The sequence below is a fragment of the Bos mutus genome, chromosome 11, assembly GCF_027580195.1.
Source record: "Bos mutus isolate GX-2022 chromosome 11, NWIPB_WYAK_1.1, whole genome shotgun sequence".
In the NCBI taxonomy this organism is placed as follows: Eukaryota; Metazoa; Chordata; class Mammalia; order Artiodactyla; family Bovidae; genus Bos; species Bos mutus.
In genome coordinates, this window is record NC_091627.1 from 38,208,773 (window position 1) to 38,228,388 (window position 19,616).

The 19,616-nt window shown below is 39.5% G+C and overlaps 1 protein-coding gene, 1 non-coding gene and 1 pseudogene across 13 annotated transcripts in view; 2 read left to right on the forward strand and 1 right to left on the reverse strand.

The window, feature by feature from the left end:
• Positions 1-238: 238 nt before the first annotated feature.
• Positions 239-3,186, reverse strand: LOC102283376 (phagosome assembly factor 1-like; annotated as a pseudogene).
• Positions 3,187-4,802: 1,616 nt separating this feature from the next.
• On the forward strand, positions 4,803-4,873 carry TRNAG-CCC (transfer RNA glycine (anticodon CCC)). The gene has a single exon. It is a non-coding gene; the product is annotated as a tRNA-Gly (tRNA).
• A 258-nt stretch (positions 4,874-5,131) lies between these two features.
• Positions 5,132-19,616, forward strand: part of TIA1 (TIA1 cytotoxic granule associated RNA binding protein) — a 55,049-nt gene continuing 40,564 nt past the window's right edge. For 5 of the 12 annotated variants that reach the window (XR_011466024.1, XR_011466025.1, XM_070379318.1 and 2 more), the window contains exons 1-3: positions 5,132-5,436; positions 15,820-15,916; positions 19,503-19,601. Coding sequence is in view for 8 of the 12 variants with exons in the window: in XM_070379318.1 (XP_070235419.1) it covers positions 5,411-5,436; positions 15,820-15,916; positions 19,503-19,601 (222 nt within the window). In the remaining 4 variants the exon portion in view is untranslated. The remainder of the gene's footprint in view (positions 5,437-15,819; positions 15,917-19,502; positions 19,602-19,616) is intronic. The other 7 variants (XR_011466023.1, XR_011466022.1, XM_070379324.1 and 4 more) reach the window with 3 other exon arrangements.

The following is a 19,616-nucleotide window of genomic DNA, read 5'->3' on the forward strand; positions in this document are numbered from 1 at the left end:
GGGAATGCCACATAAGCTTGGCTATCGGCCCGGGCGCCACAAAGGAGCCCAGGGCAGGTCCTCTGCACACTCGTTGTTAAAAACTCTACAGGGTGAGGCTGTACATAAGTTTATTACAAAAGAGTTGTACTTACAAAAATCTGTACACACAGGTGAAAACTCTCAAAATTCTCATCTATGTGTCACAAGTTGCTAAGCCAAAATATTAAAAACAGGGTAAAATTATAAACTTCTCAGTTCTTTTCAAAAGGATTAATTTTTTAAAACACATATGCTACTTTCTTTAGCAAATCCCACAGACAGACTGAGCAGCCCAGCCCTCCTTGAGCCCCAGAGGCCTTGCACCATGAATGGGCCTGGCCAGGAGACACTGTCCAGAGTCAGGGCAGGAGAGCCAAGCCCACAGTGCAGAACAGAATGCTGAAACACACGCAAAAGAAGGAAGATGTCTTTAGCTAAAACCTTGGCATTAAATGAAAGAGGCAAACAGGATGGAAACATGCAGTCCTACCAGCCAGGTTGGGGAAGAGTCAGGAAACAGGCAACTTTTCAGGCTGGCTCCAAGAGCAGTGGGAACCAGGTCTGGGCACATACCTTGATAGTAGAAAGTTGTGTTTCAACCAGTTGGGTGTGCCCACTAGGCCTGGCAGGGAGCACATACAAGAAAGAAACAGGGAAGGGTAGGTGGGCCATCCTGGCCACCACCAGCTCATCAAGTAACTAATGTGGATGTAGTGCAAAAAAGTCACCACTAAGTACTATGGGCATGCTCCCTGCTTGCCTTAATGGTCACATGGCCATGCTGGGCCAAAGGCAGGACCTTGTTCTTATCCTGAATGCCTGTGTCCTCAATCACAGAAAGAGTCCCCAAAAAGACTTTTCCCAGGGTGCGTGGGACAGGAAAGACAGAGCCCTGTCTCCTTACATGTTAGTTGAGAGCTCCTGGGTCTGGGTATCAAGATGCACAGTTGCACTTCTCTTTGTAGTCTGTGTCCCCTGTTGGCACCAGCAGGTGAGAATGGGGGACAGAGGAATATCTGGACCTCTCACCTCATGGCAGAGCACCCAGCCTGAGCCCCACCTTAACATATCACAATAGCCCTTCCACACTGGCGAGGTGTCCAGGAAAACCCACAGGGTGGCCTGCTGAATAGTATGTGGTACAGTTTCATGGAGTAGCAGTTTCATGGGTCCTGATGTTCCTAGAGTACAGCTCCATGGTTCTCAGGTGGGCACCAAGCCTGGAGGGCCATAGGGAGTTACCAAGGCAATGTGGCTGTTCTGCCTGACCTCAGAGACCATCTGTTTAAGGCCAAAGCAGAATGTGGAGCCAAATGGGTTGGAATTGTTTGGGCAGGAGGACTTGTGCAAGACAACAGGTTCCCCCCACCCCCACCCCCACCCCACAGGATGGCCCAGAAGCTCCTGAATGTTGTCCCACTTGCTGTAGGTCATGTGTGTTTCTGTCTGACCCTCTGTGTTTTCTCTCTTTACAGATAGTGGAATCTTGAATTCACTGTAGTGATACATATTAAAATTATAATGTCTAGGGTAACTGGTGTGTAGGACAAACCTCTTCATTTTGTGTGTATTCCCATCAAAGCAGATGTTCATTCTGAGAGTGAAGTAGTTAAAAAGCAGTCATGGGACTTCCCTGGTGGTCCAGTACCTAAGAATCCACGTTCCAAAGCAGGACATGGGTCCCATCCCTGGTGGGATCCCACATAGCCCAGGGAAACTAAGCCCACATGCTCTAGAGCCTGTGCTCCACAACAAAACAGTTCACAAGCTGTTAAGGAAGACTCAGAGCAGCCAAAAAGAAACCGTAGTCATTACACTTGGATGGAACTTGCTTGTGAGGCGAAGGAGAAAGAATCTTCATCTTGTCTTCTGACTTGTAGAAGACCTTGTGTGGAGAGTCAAGCGTGCTAAGAACATCTTGGCAGGAATCGCCAAAATATACTAAGATTTCAAATACCTGCATCTGGGCCATCTGGTAATAAGTTGGGTCCACACCTGTGGCAAGTAGGCAAAGTTGTAAACCTGAGGATCCACTTTCATATCAAAGATTATCTACACTCAGCATACATGTTGCCCGGGAAACATCTCAGGGGCATCATGGGAGCCTCGGTATCCTGTAGGCTGTTTCCACTGTACATGTACATTCATCTCACAGTTGCTCTGTGGGGTACCTGGAGAGAAGCCAGAACATGGGCAAAATTGGGCTCATACTCAGGAAACTTGGTGCATGAGTCTAGCTGAAAAGAGAAAGACAGTCCTCTGAGGTTGAGCTGAAAAAGCTGTGCAGTGGAGTTGTCCACTCCAGGATGGGTTGCACCGAAGACTGGTCAATCTGCTCAATTAAAATGCACACCACAATAGTTTAACTGTACTTTCAGTTCAGTTCAGTAGCTCAGTCGTGTCCGACTCTTTGCGACCCCATGAATTGGAGCACGCCAGGCCTCCCTATCCATCACCAACTCCCGGAGTTCACCCAGACTCATGTCCATTGAGTCAGTGATGCCATCCAGCCATCTCATCCTCTGTTGTCCCCTTCTTCTCCTGCCCCCAATCCCTCCCAGCATCAGAGTCTTTTCCAATGAGTCAATTCTTCGCAAGAGGAGTTTCAGCTTTAGCATCATTCCTTCCAAAGAAATCCCAGGGCTGATCTCCTTCAGAATGGACTGGTTGGATCTCCTTGCAGTCCAAGGGACTCTCAAGAGTCTTCTCCAACACCACAGTTCAAAGGCATCAATTCTTCGGCGCTCAGCCTTCTTCACAGTCCAACTCTCACATCCATACATGACCACAGGAAAAACCATAGCCTTGACTAGACGAACCTTTGTTGGCAAAGTAATGTCTCTGCTTTTGAATATGCTATCTAGGTTGGTCAAAACTTTCCTTCCAAGGAGTAAGTGTCTTTTAATTTCATGGCTGCAGTCACCATCTGCAGTGATTTTGGAGCCCCCCAAAATAAAGTCTGACACTGTTTCCACTGTTTCCCTATCTATTAGTCAAGTGATATATTTGAATCACCTTAAGTTTCTGATTGAAAGCTTCAAACAGTAGTTTGATCCTCTCCCGAGTCAGGTTATGGATGAGGTCATGCTTAAAAGAGGAGACCAGTGCCAATACATATTGCTCTTTCCCCAGAGAGCGCTCAGGCACCACCTCCAGATCCACCATTGATTGGGCCCACCAGGCCGGGGTGGCCTCCTGTGCACAAGGGCTGGAGCTCCCTCACCAGCAGCAGCATGGGGCAGCCCTGAGCACTAACCTCTAATGGGCAGAAAATCCTCAGAGCTTGCTGAGAGACTGTCTCCTGGGTTAGAATCCTCTTGATTATAAATTGGCTTGAATAAAATTCTCTATTTCTTTTTTTTTAATTACCTATTTATTTAATATCTTGCTGCACTAGGTCTTAATTGCCATATGCAGGAGACATATATATATATATAATATATAATTTTTAGTTGTGGCCTGTGGCCTCTTTAGTTGTGGCATTTGAATTCTTAGTTGTGGCACATGGGATCCAGTTCCCTGATGAGGGAACAGAGTCTTAACTACTGGACCACCAAGGAGGTTCCTCTATTTCTTTCTTAGATTAACCATTAATCATTTTTTTGTGGACAATGTGAAATGTTCAGAACAGACAAATCTGTAGAGAGGGAAGATCAGTGGATTGGGGAGGAGGAGTGAGATGGGGTATTGGGAGTGACTTCTAATTGGTAAGGGTTTCCTTTGGTGGGGGGGGGGGTGAAAATGTTTTAAAACTGATTATAGAATGGGTGCATACCTCTGTAAATATACTAAAAAACCATTGGATTATACACTTTTTTTCCTTTGACTGATGGTATACAGTATCTCAGTTTCCAGAACAGGGATTGAACCGAGGCCATGGCAGTAAAAAAAAACCCCAGAACCCTAAACTTTAGGCCACAGGAAATTCCTGAATTACACATTTTAAAAATTTATATTGTTCACCCTCAAAATATTATTACTTGATGTCTTTGAATAAAATCCCAACAACGTACCACAGAGTCTAAATTCAATTTCAAAAATGATTATCTAAAAATGCTGCAGTCTAAATGAACTACTTCAAAGAAAACATCACATTTTTGGGCATGTACATTTCCCAATGTTTAAAAAAATTTTTACATAATTTAAAATGCAATACAAAATGCGTAATGAGTATACTGACATACATTTTTCTGCCTCCCTGGAAGAGGATAAAAATTTGTATATCTTCTTATTCCTTCAGTTTTAGAACTCTTGGATTGATCTGTATTTAATAACTGTTTCTTAAATATTTTCCAATGTACATTGATTATACCAAGGAAATTCAAATATAAAGAAAAATTCCTCAAAGATCTGGAATATATTCCTGGCTCAAAAATTTGGTTAACACCAAGAGGACAAATTCTTAATGAAACTCTTACTTTTTTTTTCCGGCTGCGCCGCGTGACTTGGGGAATACTTAACCAGAGTTTAAACCTGATTTCGGCAGTGAAAGCGTGGAGTCCTAAATACTGGACTACTAGCAAACTCCCGGAAACTCTTTTAAATTCCAAAAAAAAAAAAAAATTTTTTTTTTAAGTGAGATTTTTCATACAGAAAAAGTAGGAACATCCATTCAACCGTACCAAAATGAAAGAAAAGAAATCATCTCTTACCTGAAAAGTAACAGATTATGGAGACTCTCGGTAAACTTTTATTTTTAAATGACTAAATCTTCCTAATTTGGGAACGAACGTCCTCGTGTACTTGGTCCTAAGGTATTTCGGCAGAACCAGTTTCCGTGAGCGCCGCTGGTGTAGTGGTATCATGCAAGATTCCCATTCTTGCGACCCGGGTTCGATTCCCGGGCGGCGCATGCCGTTTTTGTCCCCGCTTTGGGTAATTTTTAGAGTCTTTCTTCTTCTAGAAACACAACTTTTCATTTCCATGAAGATTTATATTTTACTATAAATCACTGTTGACACATTCGAATCTGGAGGTGGAATTCAAAAATGTTTACTCAAGTCATTAAACAGTTAACCTTTACGCCTGCGCAGTCTGAGACAACCCCCTGGCGTCGTTGGAAGCACGGCTGCGCAACAAGTGAATATAAGGACTGAGGTGCAGCCTGGCGGCCAGGAGGTTGAAAGTGCAAAATTTCTCTGCGCCTGCGCGGCCCGGGTCACTTCCCTGGCTGCTCCAAGGCTCCCGGCTCGCCGCCATCTTGTATTGGGGCTTCATTGTTCGCGCTGGGCCCGGCAGTTGAGTGTAATTGCCGCCGAAGAAGGAGGCGGGGTAACCTCCGGTCAGCCGAGAATCCCGGCTACCCCTCAGCCATAGCCGGTCAAAAGATTTGTGAGGTAGTAAAGGGTAGGGAGCTGGACCTGGAGGCGCCGCCGCGACAGCAGCAGCCATGGAGGACGAAATGCCTAAGACTCTGTGAGTCTGGGGCAGCGATGAGGGGGGCGGGATGGTGATCGTCCCGGAGCGAGCCTTCGGCTCTGCGCCGCTCCCCAGCCTATTGTTCCCCGTGGACGCCGCGTTATCAAGGTTACTCTCTCTGGCGCTCACCTGGATGTCTAGGGACCGACACCCAGGCAGTGAGAACCAAATGGAAGGAGATGGGGCTCAGCCTCTAAATTAGTCCGTGCACCTAACTGCCCCTACAGCCTGGCCTTTGGCCTCGTCCCGGGCCCTCGGCGGCCTTCGGCCTGGAGAAGAGACTTTCATTCAAACCTCTTTTTAGAACTCCGCGAGCCTTTTTGTCCCATGCTTTCTTTCTCTCCTGCATCCCTTCCCCCGCTTCTTGATTAACCTATTCTGATTTTACAACCGTCTCGCTTTCATTTTACTTTGATTTTCTCCAGATACTCTTCCTTTCATTTTCTTTTCATTGATAAGAATTTTTGTCTTGAAAATCCGTGTACTCATTTTCAGGGGTGTAAACTTTATTCTCGCAGTTGCCAACTGGGAAAAAGTCAATTGTTTTTTCTTAAACTTTGGCTCTTTTTCTGTGGCAACCCCCCATCCCCGATCAAAAAGCCCCAAATCGGACCCCTAAGGATTTTGAAACTGCTTTTTTAAAATGGAACTCTCACCCGGAGGTATATATCAACTGAGGGGAAGTGGATTTAATGCTCTTTTATCTTCGCTTGCTACTTTTGTGATTGACATGTCGTTGAAGGAGCGGGGAGTTTTTAATAAAGCAACAATTGATAAGTACCTTAACTAAAATATTTAGTCACCTCTGAATTTTTGTAGTGTTAAGTGGTTTTAGTTTGGGATCATTTCTTTGTAGCGTAGCTTTCCCCCCGCCCCAGGCATTCTCCTTTGTTTTTCGAAGTACTATCCGATGAGGTGATCCTGCCTTTGTTACTCTTCTCGAAAATAAGAAAAAGCCCAATTTTTGACGTAGCTTTCTTATTTTTATTCTTCGAATACTGGCAATTTGAGAACCCTCTGCATTAAAAAAAAATACACTCTTAGGTTTCTTTTTGCAACTCTGCATATTATAGTTGTTATGAAATACAGTGTAGTCAATTATTTTTTTAGCGCCAAAAAATAGTTTTGTTATGTAATCTATGAGAAATATAGTCACTCTTTTCTTAATAAATAAGTACAATTTTTTGCTATTTTATCTCATGTTAGTGCCCTTTAGTACTAGGATGCAGCAATTAGCACATGACTTTTGTTTTTTGAAAAATTGTATCTGTAGATGAATACTCCCTGGGGAAAAAAAAATCATTAACCCCATAGAGTTTATGGAACCCTTTTTTCCCTTTTGTCTCTTCACTACAAGTATGATATCCAACAGCATACTGAATTAAGAAACTGCCTGTCTTTTTTTATATTATGATGTCTTCAAGATTCTTATTTCAAAATTTTTAATTTCAGAAACTGCCAAAAATAATCTGAGAACTTAACCTTTTTAGTATGTTGATTTGGGAATATCAAATAATGAAGACAACTTCCGCTTTCCCAGGTCAGTCTACAGAAACATGCAGTACTAGTCTGGGGACAGAGGACCAGCCATTGTGGGAGAATTAATGAAGGAAGTTTTATTCAACAAATACTTGCGTTCGCTGTTAAGCCTTTCATGTGCTTGTTTAATCCTCATCAGAATTCTGCAGTAAATGTGTCCATTTTGCATTTGAGGAAAAGCTGAGATTAGAATTTAAGTAAGTCATCCCAAGTCATACACCTTTTTGTTCATGAGCCTGCCACTTTGCAGTCCTCAGCTTTGACTCACATTTATGACTGATTTTGCCTTGTATACTACCAGAACACCACATCCAAGAATCTTCCCCAAGTTGTCCATACTTTAACATTTCCTAATATCTCCTCCCTTGCTTCTACCTTTCTCAACCAAAGCTCCCATTCTTCCAGTCAAACCAATCCTGATTAAATATGAGTAGGTACTCATCCCTAAGTTTTGCCAGCAACGTTTTTACTTTTAATACAAAATGTTTGTGTGAATAACCTTCGGAGTCAGAGACTCTTAATATGTTCTTGGCAATGTCTGATCCATGGTAAGTGATCAATAAAATTGTTTTAAAAACGGGTATAGTTTCAAGCAGTGAATCAAGGTTTACTCATTCTTGAGGGTAAGATATAGTCTGAATTTCAGTATTGCCTGTGTACCTAAATGGCTCAGAGGAAATACCTTCATTTGCCCCAAATGCGTGTTCAGCACTGCCTCTTTGGAGACCGCCAGGATTCAGTTTCTTGTCAGCAGTACTCTGGAAATGGTACAGTTTACCCTTGAACAATGCAAGGGTTAGGAGCTATAGCCCTTGAGCAATCAAAAATCCATGCAGAACTTTTACAGTTGGGCCTCTGCATCTGTGGATTCAACCAATTGTGGATTGTGTAGTACATATTTAGTGGAAAAAAATACATGTATATGAATGAATGGATCCACGCAGTTCAAACCCATGTTGTTCAAGGGTCAACCATATTGTGAGAAGCGATTTGATTCGGGATACATTTTGAAAATAAAGCTACAGGAATTGCCAGTGGTTTGATGTTGAATGTGAGAGTGAAGTCGACAATAACTTTAATTTGCAAATGCGTAATTATCAGTCATCTAGAATGTTAGTTTGTTGCAAAATAAAAATGAGAACTGCCTTGAGAGCCTGAATGTCTTAGTAAGTCTTCAGGGCATGTTTGCGTGTGCTCTGTTGTGTCAGACTCTGTGACCCCATGGATTGTAGCTCGCCAGGCTCCTCTGTCCATGGGATTGTCCAGGCAAGCATACTGGAGCGAATTTGTCTCCCATCTCCCTTATCTTTTGCATTGCATACTGATTCTTTACCTCTGCGCCACCTGGCAAGTTTTTTCTTCAGACTGATTTGTTTACAATTGGCCCTTTGTATCCACTGATGTGAAACCCTCAATATGACAAGCCAAATGGAAGAAACTTGGGCATCCATGGGTTTTGGTATCCATGGGAAGAGTCAGGTCCAAGAACCAATCCCTTCAGAGTAACAAGGGATGGATGACTGCATATGGTCTGATATCCAAGTGAAGGAGATGCCAACTAATAAAGGATTTCTGCTATCATGCAGCGGTCTTTTGTGAAGAAGAGACAGTTGTTACAAGGTTATGATGCTGGCATATAATATTTATATTATGTGCCACATGGCTCTTACCAAGTTCCATCCTCAGCTTCAATGGAGCTTGCTAGATTGTTCATGGAGAGATTAGATACCATCTGGCAAGAGCAGAATCATCTCCCCAACACATGAGAAAAGAACAGACACTGGCCTGCACCCATTTTATCCTCCTCTGCCTGTCCAGCCCATCATGGCAGCAAAAGGTGTCCCTCCTCCCATCAGAAGCAAACCCCAGGTAAAGGACTTGGATGTAAAGGAAACCAGAATATTGTCTTGAGCTGCAGATACTTTGGGGGTTCGCAGGCAGCTCAGATGGTAAAGAATCTACCTGCAATGCAGAAGACCTGGGTTTGGTCCCTGGGTCAGAAAGATCCCCTGGAGAAGGAGATGGCAACCCACTCCAGTATTCTTACCTGGAGAATCCCATGGACAGAGAAGCCTGGGAGGCTACAGTCCATGGGGTCGCAAAGAGTCACACACGACTGAGCGACTAATACATACATAGTATGTAAAACAAGTATTTACTGTTGTACATAATTCCTTTTTTAATTGAGATATAATTGATACACTGTATTATATAAATTACTAGTGTATAATTTTAAAGGTTATACTCCATTTATAGTTATAAAATATATTGCTATTTTAATATAAAATGTTGACTATATTTCCTGTGGTGTACAATATATCCTTGTCATAATTTCATAATTAGTAAGAGACATACACCTCTACCCCTGAACTAGAATAACTCCAGCAAAATGGATTAATTTTCTATCACATTGCAAATGTTCAAAAATAATTCTAAGAGAATACAGTTACCTCTTTTAAATTTTTATTTTTTTATTGGAGTATAATTGCTTTACAGTGTTGTGTTAGTTTCTGCTGTACAGCCGAGTGAATCAGCTACAGTTATCTCTTTAACAAGTATTTATAGAGCACCTAGAATATTCCAGGCAGAGTTCTAAGTAGTAGATATGAATGAAAATATGTCTCTACTCTTATGAAATTTATCATTAGATTAAAACCTATTTATTCATGTTTTTCACTCAAATTTTCAGAGGCTTCATATCAAATTCTACATTTTTATACAATGATTGTGGCTCAAAACAAACCCAATACAGCATTCTGCCTTGCAGATTTTTCTTTGTAAGTTAAATTTTCCAGAGCTGTACTAATAAATACTTAAAGTGTTTTAGATTCTAGTGTTATAACTATTTGAACTTAATATCACCTTAAAATAATGTATATGTTAAATTGACATGAAGTCCTATCCCAGAGCTGTCAAGTTTTTACTGGCATTGATGACTTTTTCCATTGAAACGTCTCAGGTAACTTTATTTTGAAAAATTTAAAACCTATGGAAATGTAGCAAAAATAGTGCATTTAAGACTTAGATACCTTTCATGTGGAATTACCAATTGCTAATAGCCACATTTGCTGAACCATTTGAGAAAACATCAATACATTTAGGGCTTAAATAAATTTAAAAATTGGGGCATTCTCTTATATAACCACAATATAATTTTCATACTAAGGAAACTACATTGATAGAGTGTTTTTAACCAATACAAAGTTCATATTTTATCCAGGTGCCTAAGGAGAACATTTACTTTGCAGTTTTGTATGAGATTGGTGCATGATCTCAGAGGTGATGTTATAAATATCAACATGACATACTTCAATCTAGGCTGTTAACAAGAAGTTCATGGAACACCTAGAAAAGGATATTTTAATGTTTTTGAATAAAAAGCATCTTGAAAAACTATAACTACATAAATGTAAGAAATGTACATTTTGGTTTAGTAGTCTATTCAACATGGTGACAAGAAATCTTGGCTTTCAGCTGCTCCAGAATCAATTTTGGTATCCATCAGAATTTCTTTAAATGCATTGCTGCAAAAAAATTTAAGCATGAAAGGAATTTGATTTTAAGAAAAGGATAACTGGGGCCATACTCTTATCTGTGAAGTGTTTCTCTGTGAATAAATCCACTTGTTACCTATCACTTTGTCTCACTGAGTTCTTTCCGCAGTGAGACATCAAGAAGCTGAGCTTCATTAGGTCCTTGAACCAGGCCCACTTGGAGGTTAGAGCTGGGAAATGAATGAGATACACATGCCCAAGAGTTTGCACTGATACTTCCAATTCTAGTCTGATGCTACAGAGTTCATTCTGTTCTTTCCCCTCTCTGTATTTGTAACTCCATTCTCCCAACTGTGAAGAACTTGGCTTCTATTGCCAGTATATATATTCCCAGTATATTCACTTATTTGCTCAGTCTTAGAATTTCAAAAAGTAGTTTCAGAATTGTTCAATCATGCTTCCTTAAAAATATATATATATATACAGAGAGAGAGGACACTTTCAGAATTTGGAGGAAGTTTATGGAACCTGGCTTAGAAAATGTTCAGGAAAGAGAGACAACTGTCAGGCCCACAGTTCTAATCAAGCTATAGACTATCCCAGAAAGCATACTCCTACCACATACAGTGAGGGCCTGGTATTACAACTTCAACTTCCACTGGACATGGGACTCTGCTGCTGTTTGCCACCAAAGTGGATTCTCTTCCGTTTCTGCTTCTAACCCCTGTCTTTGTCTTCTGTGTTCAGGGCTGGTATCTCTAATATGACCTCAGTTCAGTTTAGTCGCTTAGTCGTGTCCGACTCTTTGCGGCCCCAAGAATCGCAGCACGCCAGGCCTCCCTGAGTTCAATCAGCCAACTCCCGGAGTTCAATCAGACTCACGTCCATCGAGTCAGTGATGCCATCCAGCCATCTCATCCTCTGTCGTCCCCTTCTCCTGCCCAGCATCAGGGTCTTTTCCAATGAGTCAACTCTTCGCATGAGGTGGCCAAAGTATTGGACCTAGCCCAGATCATATGCGTGGTAGACTATATAACCATATTTAGCCTTTCATCTTTTGAAGAAGAGTCAGGCTTTGCCATAGGGTAAAGATTTCTCTAAATGTAGGAAGATGTTTGGCAGCCTTGAAAGAAAAAAAACAACATATGTAACTTAAATCTGCTGTTAATAGGAAATCCTTCGCTTCAGAAACAGAATAATATGTGACAAAGTATGGGATAACCAAAGAAACTTGTTTTATAAAATTGAGACTGTTACATATGTTAACTTAAGGTTTATTGTAATGGTGTCAAAGGTTGAGAAAAAGTTGTTTGTGTAACTTGCTCTGAAGAGACTTAATAAACAGCTGTGTGAAGTTAATTGATAAAGGCTCCAGGAATTTACATTATATAGCTGGCCACATTAAATAGATATTTAATGCTTTTTATAGTAGCTTTTATTATTAGCTATCTTCAAACTAGGAAAATCACTTAGAAATTTTGAGTTTCTGAGAAAAAATTTGATAAATTTTTTCTGAGAAAAATCTTGAAGTTTTGCAGAGTAAATGACAGACTCCAGGTTCCCTACATACTGTCAGTTTATCACTGGATTACCTAGCTTTAGCAAAGTAGATGTTAGAATTAAATTTTCAGAAGAGCCATTTTTTTCCCTTAGACATATGCAATCCTTAGGGTTTTTTATAGGCACATGAGTTGGGTAAAAATAGACAGTGAAGAGTTAAAGAGATGGTTCAGAGTTTTCACCTTCACCCTTCCCTCAATGTTAATATCTTACATAACCATAGTATGATTATCAAAACTAAGAAGTTAATAGATTGGTACAATACTATTAACTGCAAGTTTTATTACTGTTTTCCCCAGTTTTCCCACTAATGTCCTTTTTCTATTCCAACATCTAATCCAAAATACATTGTGTTTAGTTGTCATGTCTCTTTACTTTCCTATAATATGTGAGGAGATATCTTTCATTGTAGCACTTATGAAGGGTACTGATCTGTGTCATTTCAGTTCAGTCGCTCAGTTGTATCCAACTCTTTGCGACCCCATGGACTGCATGCAGCACGCCAGGCTTCCCTGTCCATCACCAACTCCTGGAGCTTACTCAAACTCATGTCCATTGAGTCAGTGGTGCCATCCAACCGTCTCATCCTCTGTTGGCCCCTTTTCCTCCTGCCTTCAATCTTTCCCAGCATTAGGGTCTTTTCTAACGAGTCAGTTCTTCACATCAGGTGGCCAAAGGATTGGAGTTTCAGCTTCAGCATCAGTCCTTGCAATGAATATACAGGACTGATTTCCTTTAGGATCAACTGGTTGGATCTCCTTGCAGTCCAAGGGACTCTCGAGTCTTCTCCAACACCACAGTTAAAAGGCATCAATTCTTCAGTGCTCAGCTTTCTTTATAGTCCAAGTCTCACATCTATACATGACTACTGGGAAAACCATAGCTTTGACTAGACGGACCTTTGTTGGCAAAGTAATATCTCTGCTTTTTATTATGCTGTCTAGGTTGATCATAGCTTTCCTTCCAAGGAGCAAGTGTCTTAATTTCATGGCTGCGGTCACATCTGCAGTGATTTTGGAGCCCAAAATAATAGTCTGTCACTGTTTCCATTGTTTCCCTGTCTATTTGCCTTGAAGTGATTGGACCGGATGCTGTGATCTTATCTCCACTGTATAGTGACTACCTTTTTTCTCAACATACCCTGTCAGAATTGAGTCACTAAGAGTTGCCCACACTCAAGGAGAGGGAAATTAAGCCTCACTTCATAAAGGGAGGTGTATCAAAGAATTCTTACCCGTAACATTATTACTAAGGTGTTTTAATGATGATTTCCCTCATTTCTTATACATTTATTAATCAGAATTCTGTAAGAAAAAGCGATTTCTCACCCCCTCGCTAATCTAGGATTCAGTCAAGGATTATTCATTGTAAATATTAAGTTGTCAGTGTCTTTTAAGTCCCTCTTAATCAAAAGTAGCCTTCCTTTTTACTTTTTTTTTTTTAAGGAGGGTAATCTTTAAGATATCAAATAAGTCACCTTATATAATATCCCAGATCTGAATTTGTGTAATTGTTTTATATGCCCAATATCCTGTAAACTTAGATCTGAATTTAAGCTTAGCTAAATTCAAGTTAGATCTTTCTGACTTGAATATTTCGTATATGATATTGTATAATTCATATTGTGTACACAATGTGTCATTGTTCGTTCATAACATGATTTAAAGTTTGATCACAGGGTCAAAGTGGCCTAGAGATCTCACTTTTTTCTTTTATTTTTTTATTGAAGGATAATTGCTTTACAGAATTCTGTTGTTTTCTCTCAAACCTCAACATGAATCAGCCACAGGTATACATATATCCCCTGCCTTTTGAACCTCCCTCCCATCTCCCCATCCCACCCCTCTAGGTTGATACAGAGCCCCTGTTTTAGTTTCCTGGGCCATATAGCAAATTCCCATTGGTTATCTATTTTACATATGGTAATGTAAGTTTCCATGTTATTCTTTCCATACATCTCACCCTCTCCTCCCCTCTCCCCATGTCCATAAGTCTATTCTCTATGTCTCCATTGCTGCCCTGTAAATAAATAAAATTTTTCTATATTCCGTATGTGTGTGTTAGAATATAATATTTATCTTTCTGACTCACTTCACTCTGTGTAATAGGATCTAGGTTCATCCACCTCATCAGAATGGACTCAAATGAGTTCCTTTTTATGGCTGAGTAATATTCCATTGTGTATACGTACTACAACTTCTTTATCCATTTATCTGTAGATGGACATCTAGGTTGCTTCCATGTTCTAGCTATTGTAAATAGTGCTGCAATGAACAATGAGATACATGTGTCTTTTTCAACCCTGGGTTCCTCAAGGTATATCCCTAGCAGTGGGATTGCTGGGTCATATGGTGGTTTCAGTCCTAGTTTTTTTAAGGAATCTCACTACCATCTTCCATAGTGGCTGTATCAATTTATTTTCCCACCAACAGTGCAAGAGTGTTCCCTTTTCTCCACACCCTCTCCAGCATTTATGGTTTGTAGACTTTTTGATGATGGCCATTCTGACCGGTGTAGAGTTCTCACTTTTAAGGTGAGTTTTCCCTTTGCATATGTTAAGTAATCTATGTGACATCTTAGGCACCCTGCACATATGCATTTTCTTACCAGCCTTTCACCTAAGTTTTACATCTATTGATGGTTCATGCCTGAATCAGTGATTTCAGTAGAGCTTACACATCGTTAATTTAATGCTGTCTGTCTACAATTATTGTCTAGCATTTTTCTGTAAAGGAATTGTTCATTGTTCTTAAGACTTGGCACTTCTATCTTTGCCATTTTAGCCTATTCCTATGCCTTCATAATAAGCATTCAGTAGTCTGTTGAATGGGTAAATGGAAGGAAGGAATTGAATCCACGCTTTCTGGCACGTATAGGTGTTTTATTTTTCTGGGGAGAGGGTCCGTACCTTTCATCACATTCCCTGAAGGATTCTTAGCAGAAGAATTAAGACATCTATAGTTGTTGGGAGACTACATTCTCTGATTTCAGAAGTAATAAAACTAACATACCTGAGGTAATCTCATTTCAAAATCCCATTTTGAATATTTATAAACCCTTAGATAAGGATAATCCTCCTCTCCCCAAAAAAGTCAGGATCATCCCAGTCATGTTGTCTTGTAATACATTATTTACAGTAATTTTGTTAGTCACCAACTTATATTATCTGTTAAAAGTCTCTCCTAGAATCTTTCTACTCCCTTTCTGCTTCCACTGATCAGTGATATTCATTAAAGGCTTCCCTTTATTTTGTGAGCATGTATAACAGTTCGATAGTGATTGATTCATCTTTCAAAAATATGTTTACTGTCTAAACCAAAGTATACCTCAATTGGACACTTTTAGGACAATCATGTGAATTAAACATTGAGGAAATTTTATTTAATGTTCTCAGTAATACTGTAGAAGGAGAATACTTGCAGAGTTTTCTAGGATTGATTGTATGAATTGTTCTACATGTCAAATGATTCATTTGAGAGATTTTAGGCATATCTTCCTAAGGTAAGCCTATAAACTTAAAGCAACAAGTTTTATTTGTGCAACCTGCACTAAAAACAGAACTTACTAGTTTCACTCTACTAAACTGTCTAGTATATTTGTAAGTAACATATATTACATCTGTTTTGTAAGAGATTTTGAAGTTTTCAAACTTTTATAAGTTCCTAAATAGTGTAGTACGCAGCAAAGATCTGCCTATTCCCCCAATTCATTGTTCAGTATTCAACTTTAAGAACTGATTTAAAAGAAGCAAATTTTAAGTGGTGAATTGTTTTTCTTTGTGTTTCAGATACGTTGGTAACCTTTCCAGAGATGTCACAGAAGCTCTAATTCTCCAGCTCTTTAGCCAGATTGGACCTTGTAAAAACTGCAAAATGATTATGGATGTAAGGGTATTTTACTTAGTTAACTTTCTTCTTTTTTTTGTTTTAAATACATTCTTTAAATCCATTATTTCCAGGATCTCTTAAATTGGTTTATACAGTCTAAATTCATAAAGGTTTCAGTAAATTTGTAGTAAATCCATTTTGGCCACCAAGTTTGTTTGACTCAGTAAAGAGAGACTAGATCTAATCATTTCCAAAACAGATGAGAACTATATGTGGGACTCTTGTTTTAAAATGTATTGAGGCATCAGAATTGTTTGTTTTCTATGTGGTGTCAGTTGATTGGCAAATCTAGAAATTCAGTTATTAATTAAAATAGGAAATTAGGCAAAAGAAATAATAGACTTTGATACTGTGAAGATGTTTTAAACTTTATTTTTAAAGGTCACAATTCAAGTTTTTCTTGAATTGTGGCAGTGCCCATTCATCAGACTTTTTTTTTTTTTTTTTAAAACAAGCATGTAGATTTTTATTTTGTATTGGGTTAGAGCCGATTAACAAACAATATTGTGATGGTTTCAGATGAACAGTGAAGAGACTCACCCATACGTATATGTATCCCTTCTCCCCCAAACTCCCCTCCCAAGGGATACAGATGTTTTAGACATAAGTCTTAATCAGTACTTGGACTCTAAGTAGATGTAGATAACTGAATCTGCATACTGAGGCTGTTTTGCTTCGGTGGGGAGAAATGTTTCTTGATTTTATTTATACCTAGAGTTCATGGTTACAGCAAAGGGGGCTTATCTTGGGGAGATGGGTATGGGCTTATTAAAGAATTGCTTGCAGGAGATCCAGAGCTTTTGCCCCAGGGTAGAGGAGTCAGAGTTTTCACTTTATACTGGAAGAGACAGTAATGAGGAACAGGACTGAACTTGGCACAATCCAATCTATACTGGAATGTTGATATTATACACATGACTCTAAGGCTGCTGCTGCTGCTAAGTCGCTTCAGTCGTGTCCGACTCTGTGTGACCCCATAGATGGCAGCCCACCAGGCTCCCCCTGTCCCTGGGGTTCTCCAGGCAAGAACACTGGAGTGGGTTGCCATTTCCTTCTCCAATCATCAGACTTTAATGTATAGAAAAAACATCAATTCACTCATGTAATCGGTATTAATCCTGAGTCATAATATGTGTAAAAAGGCAGCTTCAAATTCTCTTGATGAGAAAAACAGTACTAAAGAGAAATCCTTTTATCCCATGGTCTTTCCTGCATTTAAACGTTCAGTTTTTGTTTCTCCAGGAAAGAAAGTCATGTATGTATCGGTATCTACTACTTTCTCTTCTACTATATTCCAGTTTAATGTTTTTTACCTTGGTATTTTTAAAAGTAATTATTTAGCCAGTTGGCTTTGGTTTGTTGTCTTGTATTTTAAAATGTCAAAACTTTTCTCCTAATGTGGCAGAGTCACCCACACATAATACAGATGGATTCAACGATGTTTTTATTCTTTACACTCTTCTGAAGTGTTCTGTTAATCATATTTAATATCTGTATGCCTTTGGATAATGAATGAAAGATTCCCATACCCATAGAGAAAGATAAGAGGGAGAGAGAAAGGGAAATGATGGAGAATTTAAAACCAGTCTTTCCTTCCTCTGGGTCTCCTTCCTTATCTTAGTAATAGCATTTACTAAATGTTTACTGCCTATCATTTTTATACTGATGCCTCATCAAAAATACTAAATAGAAACATTACAAAGCAAATGTTATTCCTGTTTAATATATACAAAAATGAGGCAAAGCAAGGATGTAAACCCAGATTGATCTATTCTCTCCATAGGTCTATAGGGTGCTATTCTCTCTCTGTCTAGGTCTTTCTCAATTTTCTGGTAAAGATCGCTAGCAAAATGTTAGTGACTGCTGCACCTACAGAAAAAGACTAGCTAGGGGAGCCTCTACCGCTTTGTATAAATTGGACTTTGGTCACTCAAAGACTTAGATTCACTACTCTTTCTCCTGCTTATCATTATTTTATTATTATTAAAGTCTAAATTCCAGTCTGTTCACATCACACTGTTGGACTGATGGTCATATTTATTAATTTTATACTCCCTAGAGTATGAATTGGGAGAAGGCAATGGCACCCCACTCCAGTACTCTTGCCCAGAAAATCCCATGGATGGAGGAGCCTGGTAGGCTGCAGTCCATGGGGTCGCAAAGAGTCAGACACGACTGAGTGACTTCACTTTCACGCATTGGAGAAGGAAATGGCAACCCACTCCAGTGTTCTTACCTGAAGAATCCCATGGACGGAGAAGCCTGGTAGGCTGCAGTCCATGGGGTCGCACAGAGTCGGACACGACTGAAGCGACTTGGCAGCAGAGTATGAATTGGAGAAGGAATACTCCAGTATCCTTGCCTGGGAAATCCCTTGGACAGAGGAGTCTGGCAGGCTACAGTCCATGGGATCACAAAGAATTCAACGTGACTGAGTGACTAAGACTTTAGAGTACAAAGGCTGATAATGCATATGCTTAGAATTTTTTTTTTAATCTAAAAAGTAGTTTTTATTTTTCTGGACACAAGTGAAATGAACATTCTTATTTATTTGATTGCCATATTCTTACGTGTAAGCCACTTTTTTAACCAGTTTTCTGATTCTGATGCCTGTCAACATGGATCTTGGTAGTAGAACTCCCACTAAGAATAGCATTAGTTTGAATTAACACTTATATATTCTCTAATGCTTTTAAAAATAAATAATGGATAGTTTCAATGTCATCAATTTGGTGGTTGCCTCTTTACCCTAAAATTCTTTGAAATCATTGCCAGGGACATTTTTTTTTAACTGCTAGTTGTGCATGAAATAAAATGGCATATTTCTTTATTTTATTATCATTCTAGTCTTTTGAATTAGTTTCTTATTTTAACAATTCTGCTTGGGCGATTATGGAAAGAATTGTAAAATGGACTATGAAGCCGTTTGGTGTTTTACACCAAGAGGTGTGAAAACACTGGGTATTTTTTCTACTTCCTTGTAAGAAAACACCCAGGCTTTGCCTGTCATCAGGCTTCAACTACTTCGATCACCAACAGAAGAGAGGAGAGAGTTTCCTTCTGGTTGCACTGCACAGTGGCTTACAAGATCTTGGTTCACCAATCAGGGATTGAACCCGTGCCCCCGTAGTGGACTCATGGAGTCCTAACCACTGAACCACCAGGGAATTCTCAAGAATTTTTATTTTTAAAGGCCTTCTAAGCAGGCAAAAATTTTGATGTCATAAAGTGCACGTTCTAAAACCTATTTTAAAACTTTACTTATCTGAAAATGTCTTCAGTTTTTAGAGTGTATTTACTTCTATTTTAATAATAGGTTTAAGAAGGTTAATTAGAAGGTTTAGTCATTAATAAAAGATTAAATTACATATAGTATATAATACAAGCTGTTGAAGACGATAGCTTTCTATAAAAATAGTTATTTTTTGTTGTTGTTGTTTACTGTCTTATCTTAAACATTTACTTGCAGAACAGCCCCTCATTCTCCATGGCCTGATACTGAGCTATATAAAACTTTGTATAGTTTTAAAGTAAGGAGAGTATATAAAGCATAAAACTGACTTTTGTGTCTCTTCTTCAACAGACAGCCGGAAATGATCCATATTGTTTTGTGGAGTTTTATGAGCATCGTCATGCAGCTGCAGCACTCGCTGCTATGAATGGGCGGAAGATAATGGGTAAGGTAAGCTATCGTAAT